Source organism: Hydra vulgaris, chromosome 15 (assembly GCF_038396675.1).
Source record: "Hydra vulgaris chromosome 15, alternate assembly HydraT2T_AEP".
In the NCBI taxonomy this organism is placed as follows: domain Eukaryota; kingdom Metazoa; phylum Cnidaria; class Hydrozoa; order Anthoathecata; family Hydridae; genus Hydra; species Hydra vulgaris.
The window spans coordinates 15,375,041-15,400,573 of NC_088934.1; the positions used below are offsets into that span (position 1 = coordinate 15,375,041).

The 25,533-nt window shown below is 27.8% G+C and overlaps 2 protein-coding genes across 4 annotated transcripts in view; one reads left to right on the top strand and one right to left on the bottom strand.

Annotated features, from left to right (window-relative positions):
* The window catches only part of LOC136072015 (something about silencing protein 10-like), a 32,911-nt gene extending 19,797 nt beyond the window's left edge, over positions 1-13,114 (bottom strand). The window contains exons 1-3 of one of the 3 annotated variants that reach the window (XM_065819866.1): positions 13,033-13,114; positions 7,365-7,388; positions 7,064-7,121 (exon numbers count right to left, since the gene is read on the bottom strand). In XM_065819866.1, the coding sequence (XP_065675938.1) occupies positions 7,064-7,121; positions 7,365-7,378 (72 nt within the window). In that variant the 5' untranslated portion in view covers positions 7,379-7,388; positions 13,033-13,114. Of the gene's footprint in view, positions 1-7,063; positions 7,122-7,364; positions 7,389-12,955 lie in introns of all 3 variants that reach the window. The other 2 variants (XM_065819865.1, XM_065819867.1) reach the window with 2 other exon arrangements.
* The window catches only part of LOC136072014 (lipid scramblase CLPTM1L-like), a 42,183-nt gene continuing 29,756 nt past the window's right edge, over positions 13,107-25,533 (top strand). Inside the window, exon 1 of the mRNA XM_065819864.1 lies at positions 13,107-13,343. Coding sequence (XP_065675936.1) covers positions 13,188-13,343 — 156 coding nt within the window. The 5' untranslated portion in view covers positions 13,107-13,187. The remainder of the gene's footprint in view (positions 13,344-25,533) is intronic.

Consider the following 25,533-nt stretch of genomic DNA (forward strand, 5'->3'; position numbering starts at 1 on the left):
CTGTAGAATGAGAAGATGGAAATCCATATTGATGGTCAGAAAGTTATTAGATTCAAGATGAGAAATTAAGTGTTTATTAATTAAATATTCAAAAACCTTGCTTATGTTAGGAAGAAAACTAATGGGACGGTAGTTAGATGAATCAGATCACTCTCCAGAATTTTTGAAAATAGGGATAACAGATGCCACTTTCCAGCAGGCTAGAAAACAAGACTCTGATAAGCACTTGTTGAATAGTTTTGAAAGTATAAACAACAGCTCCGGAGAACAAGACAAAAACAGGTATGTTGTCCGGGCGACAAGCTGTAGAAGAATCTAAGCAGGAACTCACTTTAGATACAGAAGCTGGAGTGATACGAATGTTAAGCAATGGATCAACCTGTTTGTTGGCAATATCAGGTTGAACACAACTAGTGGAATCAAGAGATGATATTTATGAAAAGTTCTTAGCAAACAACCCAGCTTTGTCTTTAGGTAAGGTGACAAAGTCTGAACCACACAAGAGAGGTAGAATTACAGATTAGCCCTTAATATTGATACTATTAAAGACTCTCCAGAAGCCACAAGAGCCTAATTTTTGTGATGAAATACGAGATTTCATGACCTGAGCGGGCTTTGGCGTTAGGCAAAACCTTTTTACAATGGTTTCTAGCAGTAATAAACAGACGTCTGTTTTCTGAAGAATTGTTTTGCTGATAGATATGGAAGTAATGGTTTCAATTGGCAATCGCAGCAGCACAATGTGAAGAAAACTATGGAGGAAAGTGAGGCTTGACCTGGAATCGTCGAGAGGGAATAAAAGACACCATGCTAGCCTGAATCCATGAAATTATGTAAGAAGCACATTTGTCAACAGGAAGACGATGAAAACGTGTTTTAACATTTATATACATTTCTCATTTTAGTCGTCAGATATGATAATCAGTAGTCTGATGTAAAAGTTTTTTTGTATTTTTTCTAGGATGAAAATATTGACAAAAAAAAATTTAAACATCTGACTACTAAAATATGTCTAATAAGAAATGTATTATTTTAAAGTAAATTATTAATTAAATTAAATTAAAAAAAATTAATTAATTAACTAAATTAAAGATGTGTTGTCATTTTTGTCGTAATTGCTATCTGTATCATATTGTTTGTCTTTGACAGTCTTAACAAAGGTTTCATTATGTGAGGCAAAAATGTTTAAAGCAAAAACTGCAAAGAAACATTTTTTATATATAAAAAATCATTCTCTCTCAATCTTCAATCAAATTTAATTTAGTTAAATGTTTAAAACATTATATTTTTAATGTTTTGAACATTTTTCATTATAATAAGCTTTTTTTTTTTCAGAAAAAAAGAATTTCTACTTGTATCATTAATTGCGTTCTTATGATTTTTCACATGCATCTTAATGTTTTTGATTTTGTTAATTTTGTTTAACAAAGTAAAAAAAATTTATTTTACAAATGTTAAACAAAAGAGATTCAGTGTTATTAACGATTTAACTGCCCATTCACGTGATTTAAAATGCTACTACAATATTTACAAAATGATACAATAACAGTTGCAAGTAGCAGTTGCAGTAGCAAGATAAATCTGTTAATTTCATAAACTGAACTCTGTACTTTTAACTCATTATGTGATGCGACTGCCACCTTATGTCAGTAACTTTTTACTGGAAACTAGAATAGCCTCCACTTTTACTTTGTTTTTATCAAAGACGGTTTTACTTCATATTGATACTAAAACATTTATAAAATAAAAAAACTAAAAAATTTTTTTTTTCTATTTCTTAGAAAATTATTCTCCCACTTTTCCATAGCAAACCGAAGTGCTCATAATCAAGAACTAAACCAAAATTATAATAATTAAAACTACAAATATCAAATTTCATTTGTTATGAAAACCATTCTTTGTTCACAAGAGTTATGTGCACTATTACCTATTTTTACAATAAACATGTTCAGATTATATTCAAGAAAAATATTCATTGTTTCCTAAATAACTTTTAGATTAGCATTTTTATCATTTCTGCCGCCTGACCATGATATCTAAGTTAAAAATTACTAGTTAGATTTTTTACAAAACACTTAAATTATTCATCATCAATGTTGCATTAATGTCTGTACCATGACCATAGGCATTTGATAAATCAAACTTTCCTGAATGGATTGGTATGTGTTGGTCAAGCACTAAATAGTCCATTTGTGCTACCATTTTTTGTGACAACCATCAAATCAACAAAGTTTTATAAAAAATCCTAGTAGGTGCTAACCCAAAACGAGCATCATGAAACAATTCTTAGTTCTCATAATATTAAACTGCGCTTTAAAAAGTTTAGCTAGAACTGTTTGAACAACACAGTATTAAAGATATGTATATAGCAGTTTGTTTCAACAACACAGTATTAAATGTATGTATACAGCAGTTTGTTAAATGTTAAAACAAATTGTACACAGTAGTTTTTTCAATATTAAAGAGTCTTTTATTAAGCATTAAAGCCAGATCGACAGCAAAGATTGGATTCTGCTTTATTGAAATAAACAAGCCTCTAAATTACACCAAGAAGATCAGTATAATTATGTTATAGTGATGTTTAGTGTAACTGACAACTAAGTTACCTTTAAAATGGCAAGGACAACTTTTAAGAAATGCAAAAGATAAAACAACCCACTACCTAAACATGACTATCAAAACAACCACCCCACCACCCAAAAAAAAATTTTTTTTAAAGAATTGATTGGATTTTACTTATTCTATTGTTTTTTTTTTACAAATTTTTAAACTATTACCTATTTTTTGTTCCTTAGGGTCATTATATATACAACCACCAAATAATCCCAAGGGTACCATCTCAGATTTGTTTCAAATTTTGATCACCCACAGATTTTATGAAATAAACACAATCCAAAAAATTGAAATTTTGATCAATACTGATCAAAATTGGGATAATTTGAGTATCTGGAGCTTACATACGATTTTTTTGATACTTGACAGACCATAATTTTTTAAATAAAAAAAAAAATTAAAGTTTTATAATTAAAAAACCCGAAATTATGTACATAATAGTTTTTTACTCAAATAATTTACTTTTGCAGGTGTTTTTGACTGATTCTAAACAGTATTAGAGCTACTGTACCTTTTAGTTGCTAAAAAGCGTTATTGAAAAAAAATTTGAAATTTATAAAACAAAAGTTTTACTGGCAAGCCAATTGAACTACTATTCATCCATTTGCTGTTTATTACAAAGATCAAAAAGATCAACACAAATGTGAATGCTATTGTATAACTTCTGATATCTTTTCCATGAAGAAAAAGCAGTTCATTATTTTCTCATCACTCAATTTACTCCCAATGATCAAAATCAAACTACCCACAATAAACAAAATGAAATACTTCAGTGATTGTGCTATGTCACAGTATATAAATTATAAATATCTATTAAACTTAATGTACCACCTTGAAGATCAAAATATAAATAGTGCGCATCACTTCTTTACGATGTCCCATGGCAAAAGTCAATTTAATAAAATAGAAGAACTATAAAAAAAGAAGCAGCAAAAGCAAGACTACAAGCAGCAAATACAAATCAGATTTTCGCACCACAAACTGTTTACACGGGTGTTACAAGGTGTTAACGTATTTTTATCGAGTGATGGTATTAATAACGATAAAACTTATTTTAACTTCCAGAAACAATATTAAGAGATGAGCACAGCCCCTAGCATCACAGTTTTATACCAGGTAGAGAGATTTTTGCTTCAGAGAATCTCTAGCAATATTGAATCAGTTAATTTGACCGGCTAACACACGGTCAATTGTTTTTTTTGGCAGTCAAAATTTTTAGCATCGTAATAGTTCTTTAAGACTAAGTTTTATATATACAAAAATATGGAATAATGCTTGAAAATTAATAAATTGTCTTCCTTTTAAAACAACAATTTTAAATAAAATCATGGCATTTTTAATTTGAAACACAAATAACTAACATTCAAATTACTAGTTAATGTTAATAGTTTAAAATAAATCTCGAGCGCACAGATTTTTATTCAATTAAAAAAGTTTGGTCATGGATAGGAAAAGTGTGCGATCACACTCTATTCCTGACCATGCATTTATATATTTTTTGTGACAACTTGACCACAGCTTTTACCATTTTTGAAAAATTTCAAAAATGTGCTAAATAAAGTGTAAGTTAATAAAGCAAGAAATTGCTTTTTGAGATTGTATACTATAGATGACATTTACTTAAACTAACGAAAGATTTCTCCTAATATAAAAACAAATTAGTTGGAACCTCTTCAAACCAATGCAACGAGTTATTCAACCTTAACGTATTTAACAAAATAAAAATAATTAAAAATAATTTTTTGCTAGAATTTTAGTTTTTCAGATTAATATTGATTTTTTTTAGAGCTAATGGTTTTAATTTTTTTAAATTTCTCTTTAACTAAGATTTCTTTATAGTTTAGCCTGTTTATAATTTTTTTCCATTTTTAATTATCTAAAGAGCCGTGGTCAAGTTTTCAAAAAAAATATTTACATGTGTGGTCAAGATTGGAGTGCGATCACATACCTTTCCTGTCACTGACTGCATCCAAATAATTTAATTTTGAATCTTTTTTTAAATATCAAAACATTTTTTATAAAATATTTTAAAAGTTTAAACTGAATACTTAATACTAAAAGAAATCATTTTGTGAAATGCTACTATAACAGTTGCACATGTTACATAAAACAAAGTTTTTACTAAAAATATATTTTCGAATATATGCTTTGTCTGATTCCTTCATTATTAAAAAAAAATTCAGTGCAAGCACGCATTGATAATTTTAAATTTATTTAAAAATAACTTATTAATTGCTATGATTTTGCAAATGGTGGGAAAAGCCAGAAAATTAAGTAAGAAGATTGAATAAAAAAAAGAAAAAAAGTTTTTTTTTAATTTTATTTAGGTGCCCTAAGAAGTCGTTATGGTCTTATCACATAGTACCGCAGATTAGCATTTAATTGGAAGTTCACGCCTACTTCCTAACCGATGTCACAAAACTTGCCCAGAGGTGGGGTTTAAACCACGGATCCTTTGTTTCTGAGGCAAGTGTGCTACCACTGCGCCATGGCTGCTGCAGTTAGAAGAGAATATTTTCTTAATTATGTGCAACAATTTCAAATAATAACAAAATAAGAATTTCAATCTTTAAAGTTAACAATGTTAAAAAAATAATAATTGCACATCTTATTTCTCTGCTCATTAAAATCATTTTTAAAAACTGCTAATGTTAATTAGTTAACAATAATGTTATTAACTCTCTGCACAATTCTTGTGCACAGCTATTTAAACAGAATATTTAATACTCAGAAGATAATCGTTTTATGAAACACGACTATAAAAATTACTAATGTTATATAAAACAATATTTTTAATAAATATATGTATATCTTTTTCAAGAATCCAATTATAGAAAAAAAAAACACGCAAATGTGCAATTTATCCAATAATTTATTCATTTATTGCAATTTGTGGCAATAATTTATGAGAAAATGAATACAAAACTTAAAAAAAATAAAAATAAAATGAAAAACAAAGTACAGGTAAAAAAAAAAATGTATTATTACATTATTATTAAAATGATGTATTAAATATTTTGCTTATAATAAAAATAAAATTAGAACTTCAAGCATTTATGAAAAAAAGATTTATACCACTAGTAAAGCGAAAGTAATTTAAATAAGTGAAGCAAAAAAATTATTAGTTTACATCATATTTAATATTTATCAACGAAGCAAATTACAGTAGCATATCATAAATAATGAAACTACTTTTAAATGCATTTTTAAAACTTGAATAATTTTATGAAATTTGAATATAAGCATTATCCAAATTACATCCTGATTATTTGTCAAAGCTTGTTTTTTAAATCTTTGACTTTTTTTCAACCAGTTAACCATGACTGACAAGAATTCATTTTGGGAGGTAAAATAGCAATTTTAATGGGTGATGCAGAAGTTATCGGACAAAATAAAAACGTCAATAACTTATTTATAAATAAAAAAACAAACTACTATTATATTTTTTTTAAATAAAGCATTTATCTTTAATAAAAATGTATTATTTTATATATGAAAAAACACCACCATCTGCAATTGATATCAATTTTGCTCTGACGCCTTTCATATGCGACTGTGAAAAGTTTAAATCAATTTCTTGTAGTTTTAGTTTAATGCGATCAATCAAAACTTGCTCTGTTGAAGCTTGCCAATCTCCCTAGTAAACCTTCTGTGCTAAATGTCCCCAACAATTTTCAATTGGTCGTGCTTGAGGCACATTTGGGGGATTGGATTCTTTATCAACGTAATAGACTTATTGGTCCATCCAATTTAGAGAATCTTTAGAATAATGAGAACTTGCTAAATCTGGCCAAAATAAATAGTTAAAGTGTCCATGATACTTGTGAATAAATGGAAGAAGTCATTTTTTTAAACATTCATTAATATAGATTGATGAATTGATCTCTACAGCCTTGGAAGTGCGAAATAATGGCTTGGACATACCACAGTCAGATATGGCTATCCACATTAATAACTTTTTTGGAAACTTCTCTTTTCCTATAAAACGAACATTTTCTGGGCATGTATTTTTGTTGTTTGTGTAGTATCCAAAATTTCCAGGCATGTTGTCCTCTGCAAAACAAAAGTATTTTTCGTCATCGAAGACTAGAAGCGATTTTGTGTTATAGAGTTGGTTAACTAGTTTCCTGCTTCTTTTCTTTGCCTTTATTTGTTGTTCTATAGTGTATTTTGGAGTCTTTTCACGTTTTCTATATTTAATATTCATTTTTTTTAACTGACGACCAATTGTCATTTTGGGCGGTCGTTAATCATTTACCAATCATTATTTTCCACGCTGCAAAACGTTATTTTAATTGTTATCAATAATAACTTATAAACATTTTAGAAAATAATATGGAAGAATAACTTTTAAGAGTTTCCTTTCTTCTTAATTTCTCCTTTCAGATATCTTTAAATACTACACAATAAAATTAACAATGGTCAAAGAAAAAGAAAAAACATTTCTTACAGGATTAGGATCTTTTATAGTTTTTTTCTGTTCTGGATTTACTCTTCTCAGCTTACCTCTATCAACAGAAAAATAATCAAATTAGAATTTTGTTTGCTTTCCTGCCACTTAATTGCTTCTTTACTTTTAATCAATAAATTAAAAACAAACATTCATTGAACTTAAATCATTTCATTTCAAAATCAAAAATTTTTTACCCTTTAAAGTGAAAAATAAATGATAATCAAAATATTTTCAATTCAAGAACATTGTCTGTCATTAAACTTTGTAGTATAAAATAAATAAATATCATGGAACTTACTTTTTTTTCACCATATTTTATTTCCTAAAATAAAATAGCATTAACTTATAAGTATTCACTAAAGATTTATTAACTTCAAATATCATTTACTATTATTTTAATAATATAAAATAACATAATTATAAACAACAATTTTTAAATTTCTGTAAGGTGATTGATTCCCTTTTTTTAACATTTTTTGAGGACTGAAGATTTGTATAAAGTAAAGTTAGTTTTATCTTTTTAAGCATGCTTTTAAATGATAATTGCTTCTGTTTTAATATTTGAGGCAGAGATATCTTGAGTTTTTTAAGTTAAATATTTTAATATTTTTACAATATGTTCAATTTACTAGTGCTAACAAAACGTACCAAAATCAGCATTTTGCAAGGCAAAAGGCAGTTATGAATAGTCAAGTCAATTTTTTTAATAATAAATTTTATAAACAATAAGAAAATTTTTAATATTTTTCTTTTTACTAATTTAGTACACTTTTTAAACACCCAATGAGTGCTTCCCTCAAAATTTGATAACAATGAGGTTATGCAATATGGATTTATCTATCTACTATTGTATTATCTACTTTTTTTTGCCTATATATCCTAATTATTAAAGTAATAGACTTTGCTAAATGATAAACAGTTACAGACTTTGCTAAATAATAAACCAACCCAAATATGATAACAGTTTCCTTTGTATTCCATACAAGGATAAATAAGAGATATAGAGAGTTATAGAGTGGAATGAGGAGTAAGTAAACACCAGATGTTAACATAACAAGGCAGAAAGACATCTGCCCGGTTATACTTTATTATATGCTATTAAAAGCTAAGTGTTCATGACAGTCTATTAAACCATATGCATCAAATTTTTATAAGTTTATAAACTCAACCTTAGTGTTTCTTGACAGTGATCTATATACACAACTTACAGATTAGCTTTATTAACATAGATTAGTTTTATTAACATCTTAAAGTAAAACATTTATGATCCAACACTTCATTTCTAACACTATTTGCTTAACGCTCAAAATGTCAATACTTTCTCTTATCAAAAGTGTACAGCCATGTATACTAGAGGATAATACACTTATGGAAGTTTTATGCTAAATTTTAATCTCACTATCAAGATAAATGTCAGTCACATGTGTTTCAGTTAAAACAATAACTTCAAATTTATATTCTAGTAAATATTTTTCAACTTAACTTTTTTCATCAATATTTAACAATACATATTTAAATAATCTGATTGAGTATGGTTGTTATTAAATCCTTGACTTAACTTTCTCTCTTACCTCATTAAATATTGGGCATTGTCTCCCATGAACAAAGTGGTCACATTTGTGACTGGTTTTGTTTTCTTTGTTAAGCCAGAAGAAATAAATGCATAACTTGTGCTGACACTCACAATTATATGATTAATGATTTCTTGCACAATAATTATAAGTAGATTTATTACACTTGCAATTTATAGAAATAATGGATATGTTTCTATAAACTGCATCTCTACGATTGGATTGAATAATGACACTTATATGATTTTGAATATGTATTACTTGATTATATATATGTACTACTATACCTATATGTATACTATATGTACTATTTTATTATGAATATGTAAACTATGTATACTATATGATTATGATAGGTACTACTTGCTGATTTACTGATAAATTTAAATTTCTTTTCGCATTTATATAATTTTTTGTTTTTCATCTATGTCAATGATAATCATTTCACTGGTGTTGTTTCTAATGAGCTTCTTTTTCATGATGTTTAGAGTAGCATCAGGTACATGTAATAGGACGCTATTTTCTTCAAAAATTTTATTCTTGAGATGCACATGTGCTCATTTTAACTTAAGTTTATTATTTCAACAGATATCTCTTATCTTATGAGTTTTTTACTATTACTAATATTATCATTACTTTAATTGTTATAATCATTTTATTTTATTTTATTATTATTATAATTAACTATTTATTACTTTAACTGATAATATAATAGTAACTACTGGTGAATTTCATGTGAAAAAATGACATTTTTAAAAATAAAATGCAAACATAAGTCTCATGTTTTGCTGATATTTACACCACTCAAAGAATTTGATATATTATGAACATTACCAAAATTTTATCATCTAACTCCAACCAATTTTAAAGATTTAAATTCATTTTAAAAAATGGTTTTGGCCCTTGTTTCTTTTCTGTGTGCATCTGTGTGCAAAACTACATAATTTGAGAAAAGGAACCCAATAAAAACAATAAACAACTCAAAACATTTAAAAAATGAGCACAACACCTGAATGAGCATAACACCTGAAATAAAACCTTAATAACACCTTATAAATAAACCTTATAAATAAAATATAAATAAACCTTAATAAACCTTAATATAACCTTAAAATAAACCCATAACACCAAAATGAGCATAACACCTGAAATAAAACCTTTATCACAATTTTACTGGGGTAAGTACAAAAAAGCTAATGTAGCTTAATTTTTTGTTTTTAATGTCGCCCTGAATAGTTTTGTTAGAGTTGTTACAAAGAATTAGATACTAGTCTTTTTTTTAATTAAAAAAAAAACATCGTCAAATTTACTAAAATTTATTACTTATAAAACAGGAAATATGAAAAATCAAAGGAAAAAAAAAAGGTGCCACTCTTAAAATACTGGAGTGGACAATTAATAATTTTTGTAAAATTTTGTAAAACATTGATGTTCATGATTTATTAAAATCTTTGAGAGGAGTCATAATCAGCAAATTCTAAAACTTGAAGTTGCATGTGCAGGATGATTTTATACAAAACTGTTGTGATTGTATTAATAATAATTTTATATAATAACATAATATTATTTTAATTGTATTAATAGCTTTAGCTTCACATTAGTATGCTTATTTCATATATTTTAATAAAATTATTGTGAGCGGTTGTAGATTGTCATGTTCTTGTGGGTTCATATTTTTTTGTAACTGTTCCATGTTTTGTATTTATACTATAATTTCAAAACTAAAAATTAATATGCTTAAAGAAAACAGTGTTGCTATGTGGAAAACCTCTTACTGAAACTAAATGTAAGGCTCAATTTGATACATGGGAAGATATTGCATTTAATGATTTAAATAACAATCGATTCCTGATAAATACAATGAATTTCTCATTCACAGCATTCTAGATAATAAAAATCTATAAAAAAATTAAACAACTTTTTGGCTGTTGCTCACATAAAAACATGACATCATGTTAGTGAAATGAATAAATTTGAAAAAATTTCTAAATATCAACTTGACAAAATAGTAAATAACTTTAAAGATAAAGAAAGTATGTGTGAAGATATGAATGTACCAATTTAAAAAATGTATATATCTAATTAATGATTTAAACTTGCTTAAAATAGTTTAATCTATCTTTAAAAACAGGTTTTGAACCTAAAACTAGGAAAAGATCCACTATAATTCCCATAATATGACATCCCCTAAAATTCCTATAAAATGACATATGACATCCCCTAAAATTCTCTTAAAATGACATCGCCCTAATAACCACAAAAACCACTAAACATGTTTGAAAATGTTCTTGAACTATGTGTACATAAGCAGTTATCTACTTATTATAAAGAAAATATGCTATTTAATAAAAATCATTTTGGCTTCCAAAAAATGTACTTTACTGAAAGAGCAGTTCAGTTACTCATTTCAAAATAGAGGGCAGCAATTGATAGCGGCATGTTCATCATTGCAGTTATACTAGACTTAAAGAGAGCATTTGAAACAATTAATAGGAAAATATTAATTGAAAAATTAAAGTGCTACAAAGTGGGAGGGGTAGTACTTTAATGGATAAATTTCGTAGTACTTTAATGGATAAATTTCGTAGAAAAATTTTGTAAATAGCAAAAGTTATGACCATGCAAATTTTCCAACCCCCACCCTCCCACACATGCCACCCCTTATATACTGCCTGAAAAAAACATCCACCTTAAGAATAGTTAATTTTTTTTTTTAATGCATTGACCAGGAATCAAACTCCGATTTCCGCTATCGAAGTCTATAACATTAACCTCTCGGCCAAGCGGATGCATTGATGTCATGTAATTTAACTTTATTAAAATTAATGTTTGTATATACATTTGAAGACGTTTTCCTAAGTTGGGATCCTGTGTCACAAACATAGGGCTTCGGGTTCGTATAAAGTATCTAAGGTACCTCCTCCACCTTTTTATTTTTTTCAATAAACTTTTTATTGGAAAAAAAAAAGTTAGGGAGGGGGGTGTTTGAAAAACCTACTTACTTTTTAAAGTGGGTGGGGTAGAAATTTCATAATTTTTGGCGTACATACTTTATGGACAACTCCATACTAGGAAGAACTCAAAGAGTAAGAATTGGTGATCAGTTATCACCTGAACTACCCTGTGAGGTAGTTGTGCCTCGAGGATCAGTTCTAGGGCCCCTGTTATTAGGTATGCATAAATCCAACCTTAACAGAACCATTTTGTTTGCCCAAATTTTGTGCCATCTTTTTTTAAGTATTTTTAAGAGTGACATGATATGAACATGTTTTACTGTGTTATTTTTTTAGAAATTTGTATCAACATAAATTTTTTTTTAGTACTAGAATAGTTTAACTTTAATTCTGCACGGAAATATTTTTTGAAAAATTTTGTATTTAATGAATTTATTTTTGTTTAAAACTTCCTTGTTGCTTGTGCATCATGTATGTACTGAAGGAATGCTGAGACTATTTTTTAATATACTCAAACACCAGCAAAAACCTTTTTTCTTGCTACCTACCAAATTTCATGAAAAAAAGCACCCCCAGACACCCTACCAACTCACTCAAAATAGGTACCTATTTTTAACTTGAGTTCCGCTATACACATGGGTAGTTGTGGGAGAGTGCATCAAATTAAACATTTGAACATTAATAATGCTTAAATGTATATTATGACATAAAATAATACTGAATAATATATATAAAATATCAAAAAATGTGAAAAAAAATTCAAAATTTCAATAAAAAATAAAAATTTTATTTAAAAAAAACCTAGATTTTGAATATATTAAAGGGTGTTATAGATTTTGAATATCTTAAAGGGTGTTATGGCATACATTTTTTATTTATCCTTATTCTCCTTTTTAAGACCTCTCTTTTGATACCAAGTTTTATGAATTTTGATTAGAATTTACAAAGTTATGACACTTTAAGTTAATAAAAACTTAAAATTTGATTAAGGTTTCTTCAACAAATCCAGATATGTAAACACTAATATCTTTTCAGATGACACATTAATCTGCATTGAAGGTAAGAATTACGAAGCACTGATAATAATGTTAAATGAATTAGAAGTACTTAGTGTCTGGCTTATTGAAAATGGATTAAAACTTAATGCGAGTTAGTCAATGAGTATGTTGATTACAAGTTCCTAGGTAAAATATTTAAGTACCAATGAAAAATATCTTAACATATGTGCCAAGCTTGAAAATGAAGTAGTAAAACACTTAGGTATTAAGATTGGTAAATTATCAGCACGTTGTTGCAAAAAAACGCGCAAGTAAGCTATTGCGAGTTTTCAACAAATAATAAAATTCTTGAATAAAACTTATAACCTTTAGAAACTCTAAGTCTAAAAATTATCATTATATAATTTTTATCAATAAAATATTGTTTAAAACTATAAATTTACTTTCAAATTACATTCGTCTGTTTACATGAATTGAGTTTAACGCACATGTGTAAAATCTTTTGACTTGATTATTTGTTACAAACAAATCGCACTTTCAATAGTAAGTAAGGCTCCTCTAGAAATTAAATTGTTATTGTTTGTTTGTTTTTTCAAAAATGGCAACGTTTACTTTTACACGGATTGTAATTTTGATATTTTTGGCATATGTCTGTAATGCCATTTATGTAATTTATCACTTGTTTACTACCCTAAAGTGCAACTCAAAATGCATTACCCCTGCATTTGACACATCTGAATTTGGAAAATTAAAGGTGACTAATTTTACTATACAAAGTGTTTTTGACGTTATTTTTTTAATATATATTTACTTATAGATACAATAAATAAAATAAAGAAACAAGATGTGATGCACATGTATAGAGTCTAAGAATAGTAGATGTCAAACTGTAACAGCTTTTCACAGTTTTGCATATAGTTGTTATAGAGGGTTTTAAATATGTTTAAGTTTTTCACATTCAGGTCATTCTCCTGAAAAGTAACATTTTCAATAGTTAATTTTATAAAAATTAAATATTAAATTTTTTAACCCAAATTTTTTGTGGTTATAGCTTTGAGTATATTTAATCATTTGAAAGTATCCACACAACTCGTTAAATGTCAGTTTACTAAAAAAAAATTAAAAACTTATAGCGTAATCCACAGACTTTACCACAGACGTGATGTTAAGAGTAATATCATTTATGCTATAACAGCTATAAGTGTTGTTCAAGTAATTTTCAAAAATAATAATCATCTGTAATCAATAGTTTTTATTAGCTAACATAAAATAGTATATGGTACAAGTTTTTAAAATTTTTTAAGTGTTATTAGTACGTAAATTAGCAAATGTTTTTGAATGGTAAATCTTGTGGAAAACTGTATTGCCCCCTGTTGTTTAGGTTTGGCTTGCACAATATAAACACTACATCGCCTTTATCGATGACAGAGATGTCATCTTTTTCCGGAAACGTGAAAAATTCCTGGCCAGATCTTCTCGAAAAGTTTATGACAAACTCATTTCCATCTGCAACTAAGGCTTGAATTAACCCAACATAGTATTTGACAATTTTTTTGGAAGTTTGAAACTTCACAATCACAAAGTCATTTATTTTAATAGACAAGCTGTCCTCCTCACTATCGCCGTAAACACTGTGATAACTTAGTCTTGTCTTTTTCTTTTTACATTTACCTTGGCCTTGGTTTTCTTGTGCTAAACCTTTGGATATTGTTCCTTCAGCAAAAGCTTTCTACGTTTTCAAGGATCGTTGACCTGGTAAAGTGTGTTAAGGAATTTCTTAAAACAGAAGCAAATAAAATTATTTGTAAAAAAAAATTACAAAATTAAATAACAGTTAAATAAGGTTTTTGATGCACAAATTATTTCAATATTTTATGAAAATACAAGGCTCGCTGAAAAACTAAATATTAATGTTCAAACATTCTTGATGGATAAGTACCTAGAACATTTAAGCAATGCAAAAGTTTGCAATATTCAATATGAGCCAATTTAAATTTATACATTAAAAGGATACGAGGATGAAGATCTGTCAAAGATTTAGTAGGGATTAGTACTTCTCCAATACTATAGTGATTGCATTTTGTACCATTGTCACATTCAGTGCATGTTAGCCTTCTCATATACAATGTTTCTTTTTTAGTGGAACTCCAAAACACCTCATGAACTTGTAAAGTTCCCTTGAAAGTTTTTAGGTTTTTAGGTACACATTTCTCATAGAGATTGAAATCTGTTTTTTTAATAGTATAGATGGTTATACTTGGACACTTTTCTTTTATTTCTTCAACCCAACAAGTAAAATATCAGGAATATCTTTCCCTTGTCCTATTATTCTGTCTGCCTTTCCTTTGATACATCCCCCTATTCTATCAGGGGCACCTTTTCCGTGCCCCTTTTCTGTGAAATGCCATCTCATTGTTTTAGCTCCAAACTCTTTTCGAAAAAAAGTACCTAGCAAATAGAACATGGACTTGTTTCGGTACTGTTGAGAAGTACTATCGCTAAGAAAATGAACTGTTTCAATGATAGGCAGCTTTTCTTTCAAGTCATTAATAACAGACTTTAAATGTGCACAGATCCCAACAAAGTTGTGTTGCCTGTTATCTGAAATTGTACAGTTAGATTGGCCTTTATTTTGTTTTCAGAAATACTGTAATAGTACTGCCACAACTGGATTGACACTTGATTTCTTGATCCACCAAAATGGAGCGATTGAATTTCTTTTGAGTATTTGCAATTGTAATTTTCTGAAAAATCACAATGAATGAAAATATCCCTAGGCCCCAAGTTATTTTTTATTTCTGATGTAGCTTTGTACTGGTGTTTTATATTGTATACATGCCTCATAAACTTTTCCAACATGTTATTAATAAAATGTAAAAACAGCTGTTTTTTAGTTAATGTTAACTCTTCTTTTACAGTTTTGAAACATGTCTTCATTTTACCTTTTACCAAAACTTCAACTCTTTTTTTAGACCATTGAGGAAAAGTTGCTTGTTCATTCTCAAATTCTTTACCAACTATTTTTTTGCTTAAACAGCATACTCTACATTTACTTTCTAGGCATAATTCTCTCAGCTTGCCATCACATGTTATACTTTTTAGCAAGTCACTGGGATATTTATATGCCAACATCTTTAAAGTATACAACTTTTCAAGAACCAAAGCAAAATTCTCGTGGTCAATACAAAGATAAGTATCTCATTTACGGAAGTCTGGTTGAACTACCCAAAAGGGTCTCAATTTACAAAATGTGCTATAAGATGTTGAATTGAACTCATTTGTTTGTTTAAAGTCATTATACAAATTTAACATTGTATCATTCAATAGTCTTTTCTGTTTTTTCAGTTTGTTTCTTGTTATTGTTTCTTTTTTTCCCAGCAGTAAGCCTACTAGAACTATCTTTTTCTAAAAAGTTTTGTACTTCCATCTTAAGTTTTCGTTGTTTCAGTATATTTGAGAGTTGATATGTATGGTATGGATTGCAGGCCTTGTTACGAGATTTTGCTGCGTAGCGAAAACGCGTAACGCATTTCTAAGTAACTCAACTCATCAAATATATTTTGCATCGTTAGAAGTTATATTGCGTCACTCGGGTCTTTTCAAGTACTACATTGTAATTAAAGTTATTTTATTAGCGCGTTAAAAATCATACAAACAGTTTGTTTTTTTCTCACTATAACAAAAGTTACAAATAAAATCTAAGTTCTTATTTAAAAAATCATTTTTATTATTTTTTTCAAATATGAACTAAATTTTATTTTGAAAATAATATTTTTTTCATGAAACGTAAAATAATGTTTGTTTATTTTCTTATGATTTTACAGTTGGTTTTTGGTTATTTTATTAGCTGTTAATAAATTTTTTATTATTTAATATGTGAACTCATTTTAATGTTTTTAAACAAGAAAGAGTTTTTTTTTTGTTGTTTATCAGTTACCGATAACATATTCGTGATCATAATTTATTTTCATAAATTAAACGAACGTCATTAAAACTTTACGTTATTGAATTAACAATAAACAAAATATCTTATTAATAAAATATTTACATCAAAATAAATCGTGCATTTTTTAAACTATTATGACTAAAAATAAATTTTATATTTAAAAGAAATTTATATATTTAATTCCTTAAGATAAAACTTAAAACACTTAATTTTTTTTAACTAATTTTTAACAACAACAAAATTATTTAACAAAACTGTTTCTTTAACACAAAATCTATTAGTTTACAATTGCGGTTAAATGCTTTTACTTACGACTTTATTTCTTCTGAATAAACGTCACGTTAAGGACAATCAAAAGATAATTTAAATATTCTAAAAAGTATAAGTTTTTGCGTTTCGCAAAACTGCTGAACGCGTAGGCAAATCGTCTTTTCGCAAGCAAAATCCGAACTGCGTAACGCTTCTTAACAAGGCCTGGGATTGCGTGGTAAGATATATCTAGAAGTAAGATTGTTAAGGCTTCTTTGAAGTCTGTACTTCTTTATTATCTTTCCGCTTAATACCCTGGTAAAAACCTTTTTTTTGTTGATACATCCTTCAGTAGAAAAATTTGATTGTATTTGTGTCTTTAACACTTCGCTAAAAAGCAAGCTTTTCTTTACTTCTTTTAAGCATTTTGTACCACTAGTCATTTCTTTAACCACCTTTCGAGGAGTATTATCTTTTGCAGACTGCAGTCTGTAGAATTTTTGTTTGTATTTATCACCTCTTTGCTTTAACAATTTGTTTTTTTCTTCTACTTTTTGGATTTTTTTCTTTAACCCATCTCTATACTTTCTACAAATTTTTAGCCCGCTGCTATTTCTGGAACTAGATTCTTGACTGGGACAAGGAAGTACATTGAAGTCTAGATCATTGTCGATAGGAATATTTACAATTGGACTTTCAGGTGGTGTTGACAAATAATAAATTAGTTGTTGTCTTTTCTTTTTCATTTCTTGACTTCTTTTGTTCCTTTCCTTCCAACCTTTTCTTACTGATCTTTTATACCTTTCTGAAAGTTCATGAATTTTCTTCCGTGTTGCTTTTTTTCTTTCTCTGTCTGTTTCAGCTTTCATCTTCTCCCTCGCCTTTCTCATACTTAGTTTTTTCAATTCTCTAGATTTTCTATCTTTCCCATCTTTGTAATCTATCAGGCTAGAAACGTTTATCTTTTCTCTAACAATTAATTGGCTAAATGAACAAAGTTTTAAAATATTAAAAATAGTATAAATAGACATTAAAAATTCCATATACAAGTAAAATAATTGCTTATAAAAAAATAAATTTATATACTCTATAAATGTTTACCACAGATGTGACACACTCACACTAACAAATTCAACTTTTAAAGCTTCAACACTTATTAACACAAAACAACTCCACTAAACCTTCCTTCAATTTTACTCATTAATAAAAATGTCTGGTATTTCAGCTAGGACAGCAACAGAGAGCACTACTGCTTCATCCTACAGCTTTTTTTTGATGTTAACAACTCTATCTACAGACGTGACACTTGAGCTGGTGACACGAGCTTCAATCACATAAAAGTTACTTTGAAAATATGTTTTGAGGAAAATAATATGTCAATTCTAATTTTAATGAATTTTTAATTATTTATTATGCATTAAAAAAAAGTAAAGTACTTATATCAAGGATTAAAGTACTTGGGATTAGCAAAAGGTCTGGGTGGTGACATTCCACAGACGTGTCTTGTCACAGTCTGTGGAACATAATTTATTCACTGAAAATACTATTTTGGATTGGGTTAGATTAGTTTAACATTGTATGAGCTGTAAATTTATTATTTGTACCCGTTAAAAATAAAAATAGTATTAACTTGAAATAAAAAATTAGTGGTGACAGTATATTGCTACCTTTCTGGAGAATCACCCATTCACAACTTCTTTTGGTAAGCAGTTCCATTTGTCCACTATTGTATTTATAAAAATATTATGTCGACCATTTTTTTTTTTTTTGCTTTATTGTCTACATATTCTTGTAATGCGCCCTCGTAATAGAGTTTTCTGTAAATATTGGAGGATTGTACCAATTAATTTTAGGGTTATTTTTTCTAATATGCATAACCTTGCAATTATCATTATTAAATTTTATTAAACAATTTTTTGTCTTTTGGAACATTTTGTTCAGACCTTCTTGTAAATCTTGATGTTATGATCTAGTATACATACTTGTATCATCTGCATATAGTTTACATTCATTTTTTATATTTAACATTATACCATTAATGTATCAAATCAATAGTAGTCCAAGTACTGATCTCTGAAGAACATCACTTACAATATCTATCCATTCAGAAATATTATCTCCAAGTACTACTCGTTGTAATTAATTTTTTAGAAAAACTCTGCACCGGTTCAACAAATCACCAATATCCAGCTGATTTCATACAGTCTTTTACATGGTACAGTATCTTAATAATAATATAATCTCAGTGCACCGTGTTGGTGCACCGAGATTAAGTTATTACTGTTACGATGTTTCATAATTTCATCTCTGATAATACTTTCCATGACTTAGCACACAATTCATGTTATAAAAATCAGCCTGTAGTTAGCTGATTTAAGTCTGTGACCTTTCTTATGCAATAGTGTTATATTTGCATGTAACTATAAGTTTGGTAGAGTTGCACTTTCAAATGAATGATTAAATATTAAGTCAAATGGTTTACATAAACTTTGTGAGCATTCCTTTTATTTTCTCGGATGTACATTATCTACACCTGTTGATTTATTTGTGTTTCGTTTTGTTTCAATTATTAATTTCTTAAAATTTTGGGAATGAACAACTTAAAATGGAAACTAGAAGAATGGGTTATTACTGCTTTTTTCAGTTTGAATACTAAACTAAAAAATGTGTTTAATGTATTGCATATTCTTTTACCATCTGTTTTTGATTGTTAACCATCTTAAATAGCTTTCATCAACACTTAAGGTTTTGAATTCTTATTCCCAATTAAAAATCAGGGCTCGAAAGAAGTGTTGAACATCGACACCCCCAGATTGTTTTTGAGACCCGATTTATGGGGCAACCATTGTTAATTTTTACTGAAAAAATGAACAATGGTTTGTTGCCCAGCTCTAGCAAGTCTCAAGAATAGTCCAAAGGGTGGCAATATCCTATACTTATTTTGACCCCTGTCTTTGTGGAACATATTTATTGTTTGATAGTCTTTATTATTGGTAATTTTTATCTATTACACTATATTTAAAGTTCAATATATGATGGCCATGTTCTAAATTACCAAATTACCAAGGAGTGGTGTAATTTCTAACATATAAATTCTTGTTAGATTCAGCTAATACTAAGTCTAGAACATTTATTGTTTTACTGACATTTTTTTGAAAATTTAGTAAACATTGCATTTTGAAATATACAGTTTTTGTTTAAATAATCTATAAATAACTGAGCTGATTCATTTTTTTGTATTATTGTACCTATATTATTTTCATTCCAATTTATCACATGAAAATTAAAATCACTGCATATCAGAAAACCACTGCATTTCTCGCTGTTTACTAAATTTAATGGACGATGATTTGACCATATTTTCACAATAAAACAAACTACTATCTGCAGTACGATATGTGGTGCAAATCAGCCACATAATATGCTTTTAATACCACATTCTATTATACACCATATTGCTTCAACATCATCATTTGCATTTAAATTTTCATTAATAGTTTCATGTGACTTTTGATTGTTGGCAACTTAAATACAAACACCACCACCCTTACTTTGTTTACTATCTTTTCTATAAAGTGAATAGCTTTCATTGTTAGTCAATAAGACATCTGTTCACCATTTCTCACATACCATCATAACTTATGGCTTTTTATTTTTAATTTCTATAATTAAGCCTTCATATTTATTGTTTTATGAAGTTGGATTGGTATACCAACAATGGCAGATTATGCATTTGACAACATTTTTTAGTTTTTTATTCAATAGTTTTAGTTTTTTTGGGTTGTATTATTTAACAATTTTGTAGTTATCTACTTTTGTTTAATCAATTTAAAAATAGTAGATTAAGAATGTTATTTTGATTTTTTTTTTTTTTCAAGTTTTGTCAGCTTTGGATTAGTTTGCAAAAAAAAAATTCATCTTTTTCATCAATTCATCTCTCATCATTTCAAAAAAAAATTTTCTATTGATAAAATGATAATATTATTATTAGTCTAATTCATATTTTTATTAATATATTTATTTTTGAAACAGGTACTCTTACACAAAAAGATTAAAAAGTCTTACAAACATACTTAAACTTAAAAAACATGGGCTTTCTTTTATGTTTTGTAAGAAAGACCAAAAAACTTTTTGCGTTATCTTGTTTTTGAAGTTATCTCGCTTTAGCACCTGACAGCTGAAACTAAACTTTTTATTGTTAAGTTAATAACAAAAATACATCAAACAAGGTTAAAAAAACTGTCTGTTAGTCTGTGAAGCTATCAGAATGTGGATAATCTTGTTCTGCATCTTGGCATTTCAACAATTTGTAAAACCACATGTAGTTTGGTGGAGCATTCCTTTAAAAGTTCTTTTAATTGTAAAGACTTTGGACCAGTGTGGAAGATAAGAAATCAAAGGCAAGCGGTTAGTTTGACCAGCCAACACAAGGAATTGACAGTCAATTATTTTTTTTTATGGTCAAGATTTTTTTCATGTTCAAGTTTTATCTCAGTAATAGTTGTTCTGACTGAACTTTAAAAATACTTAAATAAGTTAATGCTTGAAAATTGACAAATTCATATTATTTTAATAATAATAATTTTAAATAAAATCAATACTTTTTTTAAAAGTGCAATTGGGCAATTGATAATTTTTAATTTATTTAAAAATGGTTCATTACATTGCAATTACTTAGCAAATGGTGGAAAAAGCTACAAAAAAAAAGTATTAAAAAGATTAAATTAAAAAAAAAAACTACAGTTGAGATAATGTTCTTAGTTATATATTATACATACAACAATTTTGAATAATAATAAAATAAGAACTTCAATCTCTGAAGTTAAAAAAGAAAAACTAGCGCACATTTCAAGCTTTTCCGGAAAGTGTGTGTGATCGCACACCTTGTTCGTCCACGCTTAAAGTAATTTTGTTTTTATATATTAAGCATTTTGAGAATTTGCGGCAAAATAAAGCTATAAGAAATTAAAGGGAATAAAACAGCATTACTCGAAGAAAATAACCAAAGACTTTATGACAGAAAATCTAAAAAAAATAGGCTAAAAAAATGGAATACTAAAAAAAGAAAATTGTTGTCCAAAAAAAAAATATACCTAAATATTTTATTTTCTTATGTTTTTATTTTTGTTTTTGTTTTCTTATTTTTTTTATTTTGTTATTTTCAACTACCAAAATTGATACAAGCCGAGGAAAAAAGTAGATAAGAATATAATGAAAAATAAAAATATTTTTTGATATACAATTTTTCGCAACTTTTTTTAGTCAGTATATTAAGGAATAATTTATAATTTGCGCTAGAAACATGAACAACTTTTTAATTTGTTTTTCAAATGTTTTGCTAAACTTTACTATTTTTATCAATGCACAGGAAAGCAAGAAAACTAATTGCTATTTCTTTGCAAAAAAAAAAATTTTTTAATAATTTTTTTAATGTAAAAAAATAAAAAGTCATTAATATTAATATTTAAATATAAAATATTTGGTTGTTTTTAATACCCCTATTGAAATAGCCTGCACTTTTGTGGGATTATCCAAATTGTGCATTTAAACCCAGTAGTTTATTTCCTGATGAACTATTGTTATTGGCAATGCTCCAAAAGCTTTGTTGCTTTACTGAACTTTTTAATGAAATGTTTAGGAGCCTATTTAAAACTTTTTTTTAAGTTTTTAAATACATTTTTTTAAACAGAGCAATCGTTATGTTCATTATCTCTAGTAATTTGTATTAACATTGGAAATTATATAAGATAAAACTGGGCATTATAAAAGAAACAATTTCAGATAATGTGGTAAATACATTTGATAAAGAAACCATGTTATTATTTTGTCTAACTTATTCCGTCATTACAAAAAAAAGTTATATATTTATTTTACAAAAATAATATATTTTACAAATAAATAATAATTTATTTTCTTATTTTCCTATTATATAAGTATTGAGAAAAAACATCAAATATAGCATTTTTAAAACATTTTTAAAAGCAAAAAGTTGTACAAAACAAATAAGCATAAGAAAAAAAATTAACAAAATTTTTCATAGTTCTAGTGTTCATTGTATTTTAGTTTCTTATTATATGGGTTAATAAAAATCGTGAATAAATTGCATATTAAAGCTTTCAATTGTTGTTAAATTGTTATAAAAGATAATGTTTTTTTAAATGACTCTAAAAAAAAGAATACAAAAGTTGTATAAAATTTTGATGAAGAAAAATTTACTTTTTTTAATTATTAAATTTTCTAGTTTATTTAATTAAACTTGATATTTTGTTAAAATTTTGTTTCCTTTTTTAGGATTGTTTTTTTTTTCTTAGTAGATAAGTTTAGTTTTTTGCTGCAAATTATTGAAACACTTTATAAGTTAAAATATGCGAACTGCCGTGGTCAGTTTGTCTAAGAAAGTTACTTTAAACGTGGACAAACAAGTTTTTTAAACAAACAAGTTTTTGTTTTTTAAAACTCTATTTTTTTTTAACTGGTCAACCAACCGGTTGGCTGGCAAGATTTCATTTTGAGAGGTTAAAATAACAATTTTAGTCATTTCATGTTTGGCTGACATTTGGAAAAAACATCATTTGTCACATGAGGACATGTTTTATTCACAATTGGATGTTAGGAACTCTGTTTTTCATTATTAATTTTCACTTCAGCAATATCTGCATTCATTTGTGTGTAGAAGAAACAGGCTTTTATTTCATACATATATTTCTTAGTACAAAATACTTTACTAACCTCAGCATTTTCTTCAGCAATAAGTTTCTCCAATCACTCACAAGTCTGGCAGGTATCAGATAAAGGCCTTCCAAATGAGTAGATAAAGCGTGTTACAAAGTGGCAACTAAAATAATCATATGTAACTATCATATCTTTATATTATCTTGCCAGGGTGTTAACCAGCCCAATGTTGCTGCGTATACTGCAGGATTCCCAATTGGTTTGAAATTCCCAAAAGTTCAATGACCATTTTTTTCTTTATTTTTTTCTTAAGGTAATAGGACATTTTAGATAATATTTCCTAATAATTTGTAGAATTATAATAGGTGTATGCATATGAAACCGCTGTTTAAAATAAGACAAGTTAATTTTCTTTTTAAGACAAAATTAATGTATGGATGATTATGTGTGTGAAACTACGTTCAATTTGCTTTAAATATCATAGTTTTTAATTTGATTTTATTCATATCTAGATAATTTTATACATCTTTCAAAATGAACAACTTTGTGCCTTCAAATATGCATTTGCGGGAAGTATTACTTCACTATTTTATTTTAAAGAAAACTGCTGCAGAAAGTCATCGTTTGCTTGTAGAAGCTTATTCTGACCATGCTTTATCTGAAACAACTTGCAGAGATTGGTTTAGAAGATTTAAAAGTGGCGATTTCGATCTTGACAACAAGGAACGTGGTAAACCTCCAAAAAAATTTGAAGATTCAGAATTGCAAAGTTTATTGGACGAAGACGATGCTCAATCCCAAGAACAATTAGCAGAAGAGTTGAATGTTGATCAGGCAACAATTTCAGGAAAATGGGTTCCACATGAATTGAAAGAACGTGATATTGAAAGGCGTTTAGTGACATGCGAAATGTTATTGAATCGTTTTGAAAGAAAGTCTTTTTTGCATCGAATAGTGACTGGAGATGAAAAATGGATTTATTTTGACAATCCAGTCCGCACAACACATTATGTTGACCCAGGCGCACCTGTAAAATCAACACCAAAGAGGAATATTCATGGAAATAAGGCTTTGCTGTCTATTTGGTGGGATCAGATTGGTGTGGTATACTATGAGTTGCTAAAACCTAAAGAAACAATTGATGGGCCACTTTACAGACTCCAATTATTCCGTTTAAGAAAAGCATTAGAAGAAAAACGACCCGAATATGCTGAGAGACACGATAAAATAATTCTTCAACATGACAATGCTCGTCCTCATGTTTGTAAAGTTGTTCAAACAGCGTTGAAAACTATCGGATGGGAAGTCTTATGCCACCCGCCGTATTCACCAGACCTTGCTCCATCAGATTACTATTTATTCCGATCAATGTCACATGGCTTGGCAGATCAGCACTTCTCGAATTATGAAGAGGTCAAAAAATGGCTCGATGATTGGATAGCTTCTAAACCTGAGAAATTCTATTGGGATGGAATTCATAAGTTACCAAAAAATTGGCAAAAAGTAGTAGAAAATAATGGAAATTACATTCAAAGAAATATAAATAAAACATCTCCAAAACAAACGTTCTAATTCAATATGCGGTTTCATATGCATACACCTATTAACAATAAATATTCCAGACATCACAAAAACACAGAAAAAAATATTTCTGGCTAACACCCTGCTTGCTTATTTTTTAAACTACTATAAATAGCAGGCTCATATAATTGCAGATGGAGTTTGTTCATTTTTTGCATATTCAACTAAGGAGTCAAATACTATTTATTTACATTTTTAGTTCTGCTGCAATATAGTGTTTGCTTTGGAAAAGACTTGATGCGAACATCTTTTCAAAAACTATGACCATATAAAGTTTTAACCCCCTCAATTTGAGGGGGCTGTAAACATTGCAGAGTCATAAAAACTAAATACTAAGAGATTATTGCATGAAACTTGAAATTTATTGATAAATATAAATTTAGATAAAAATAGTAAAGAAAATATTTTATAAACTCGTTGCTCCAGGTTAAGGGCTGGGTGGACCCAAAAATTAGGGTTTTTTTGTTCTCAAGCTTTAATTACCCCAAAACTTTGC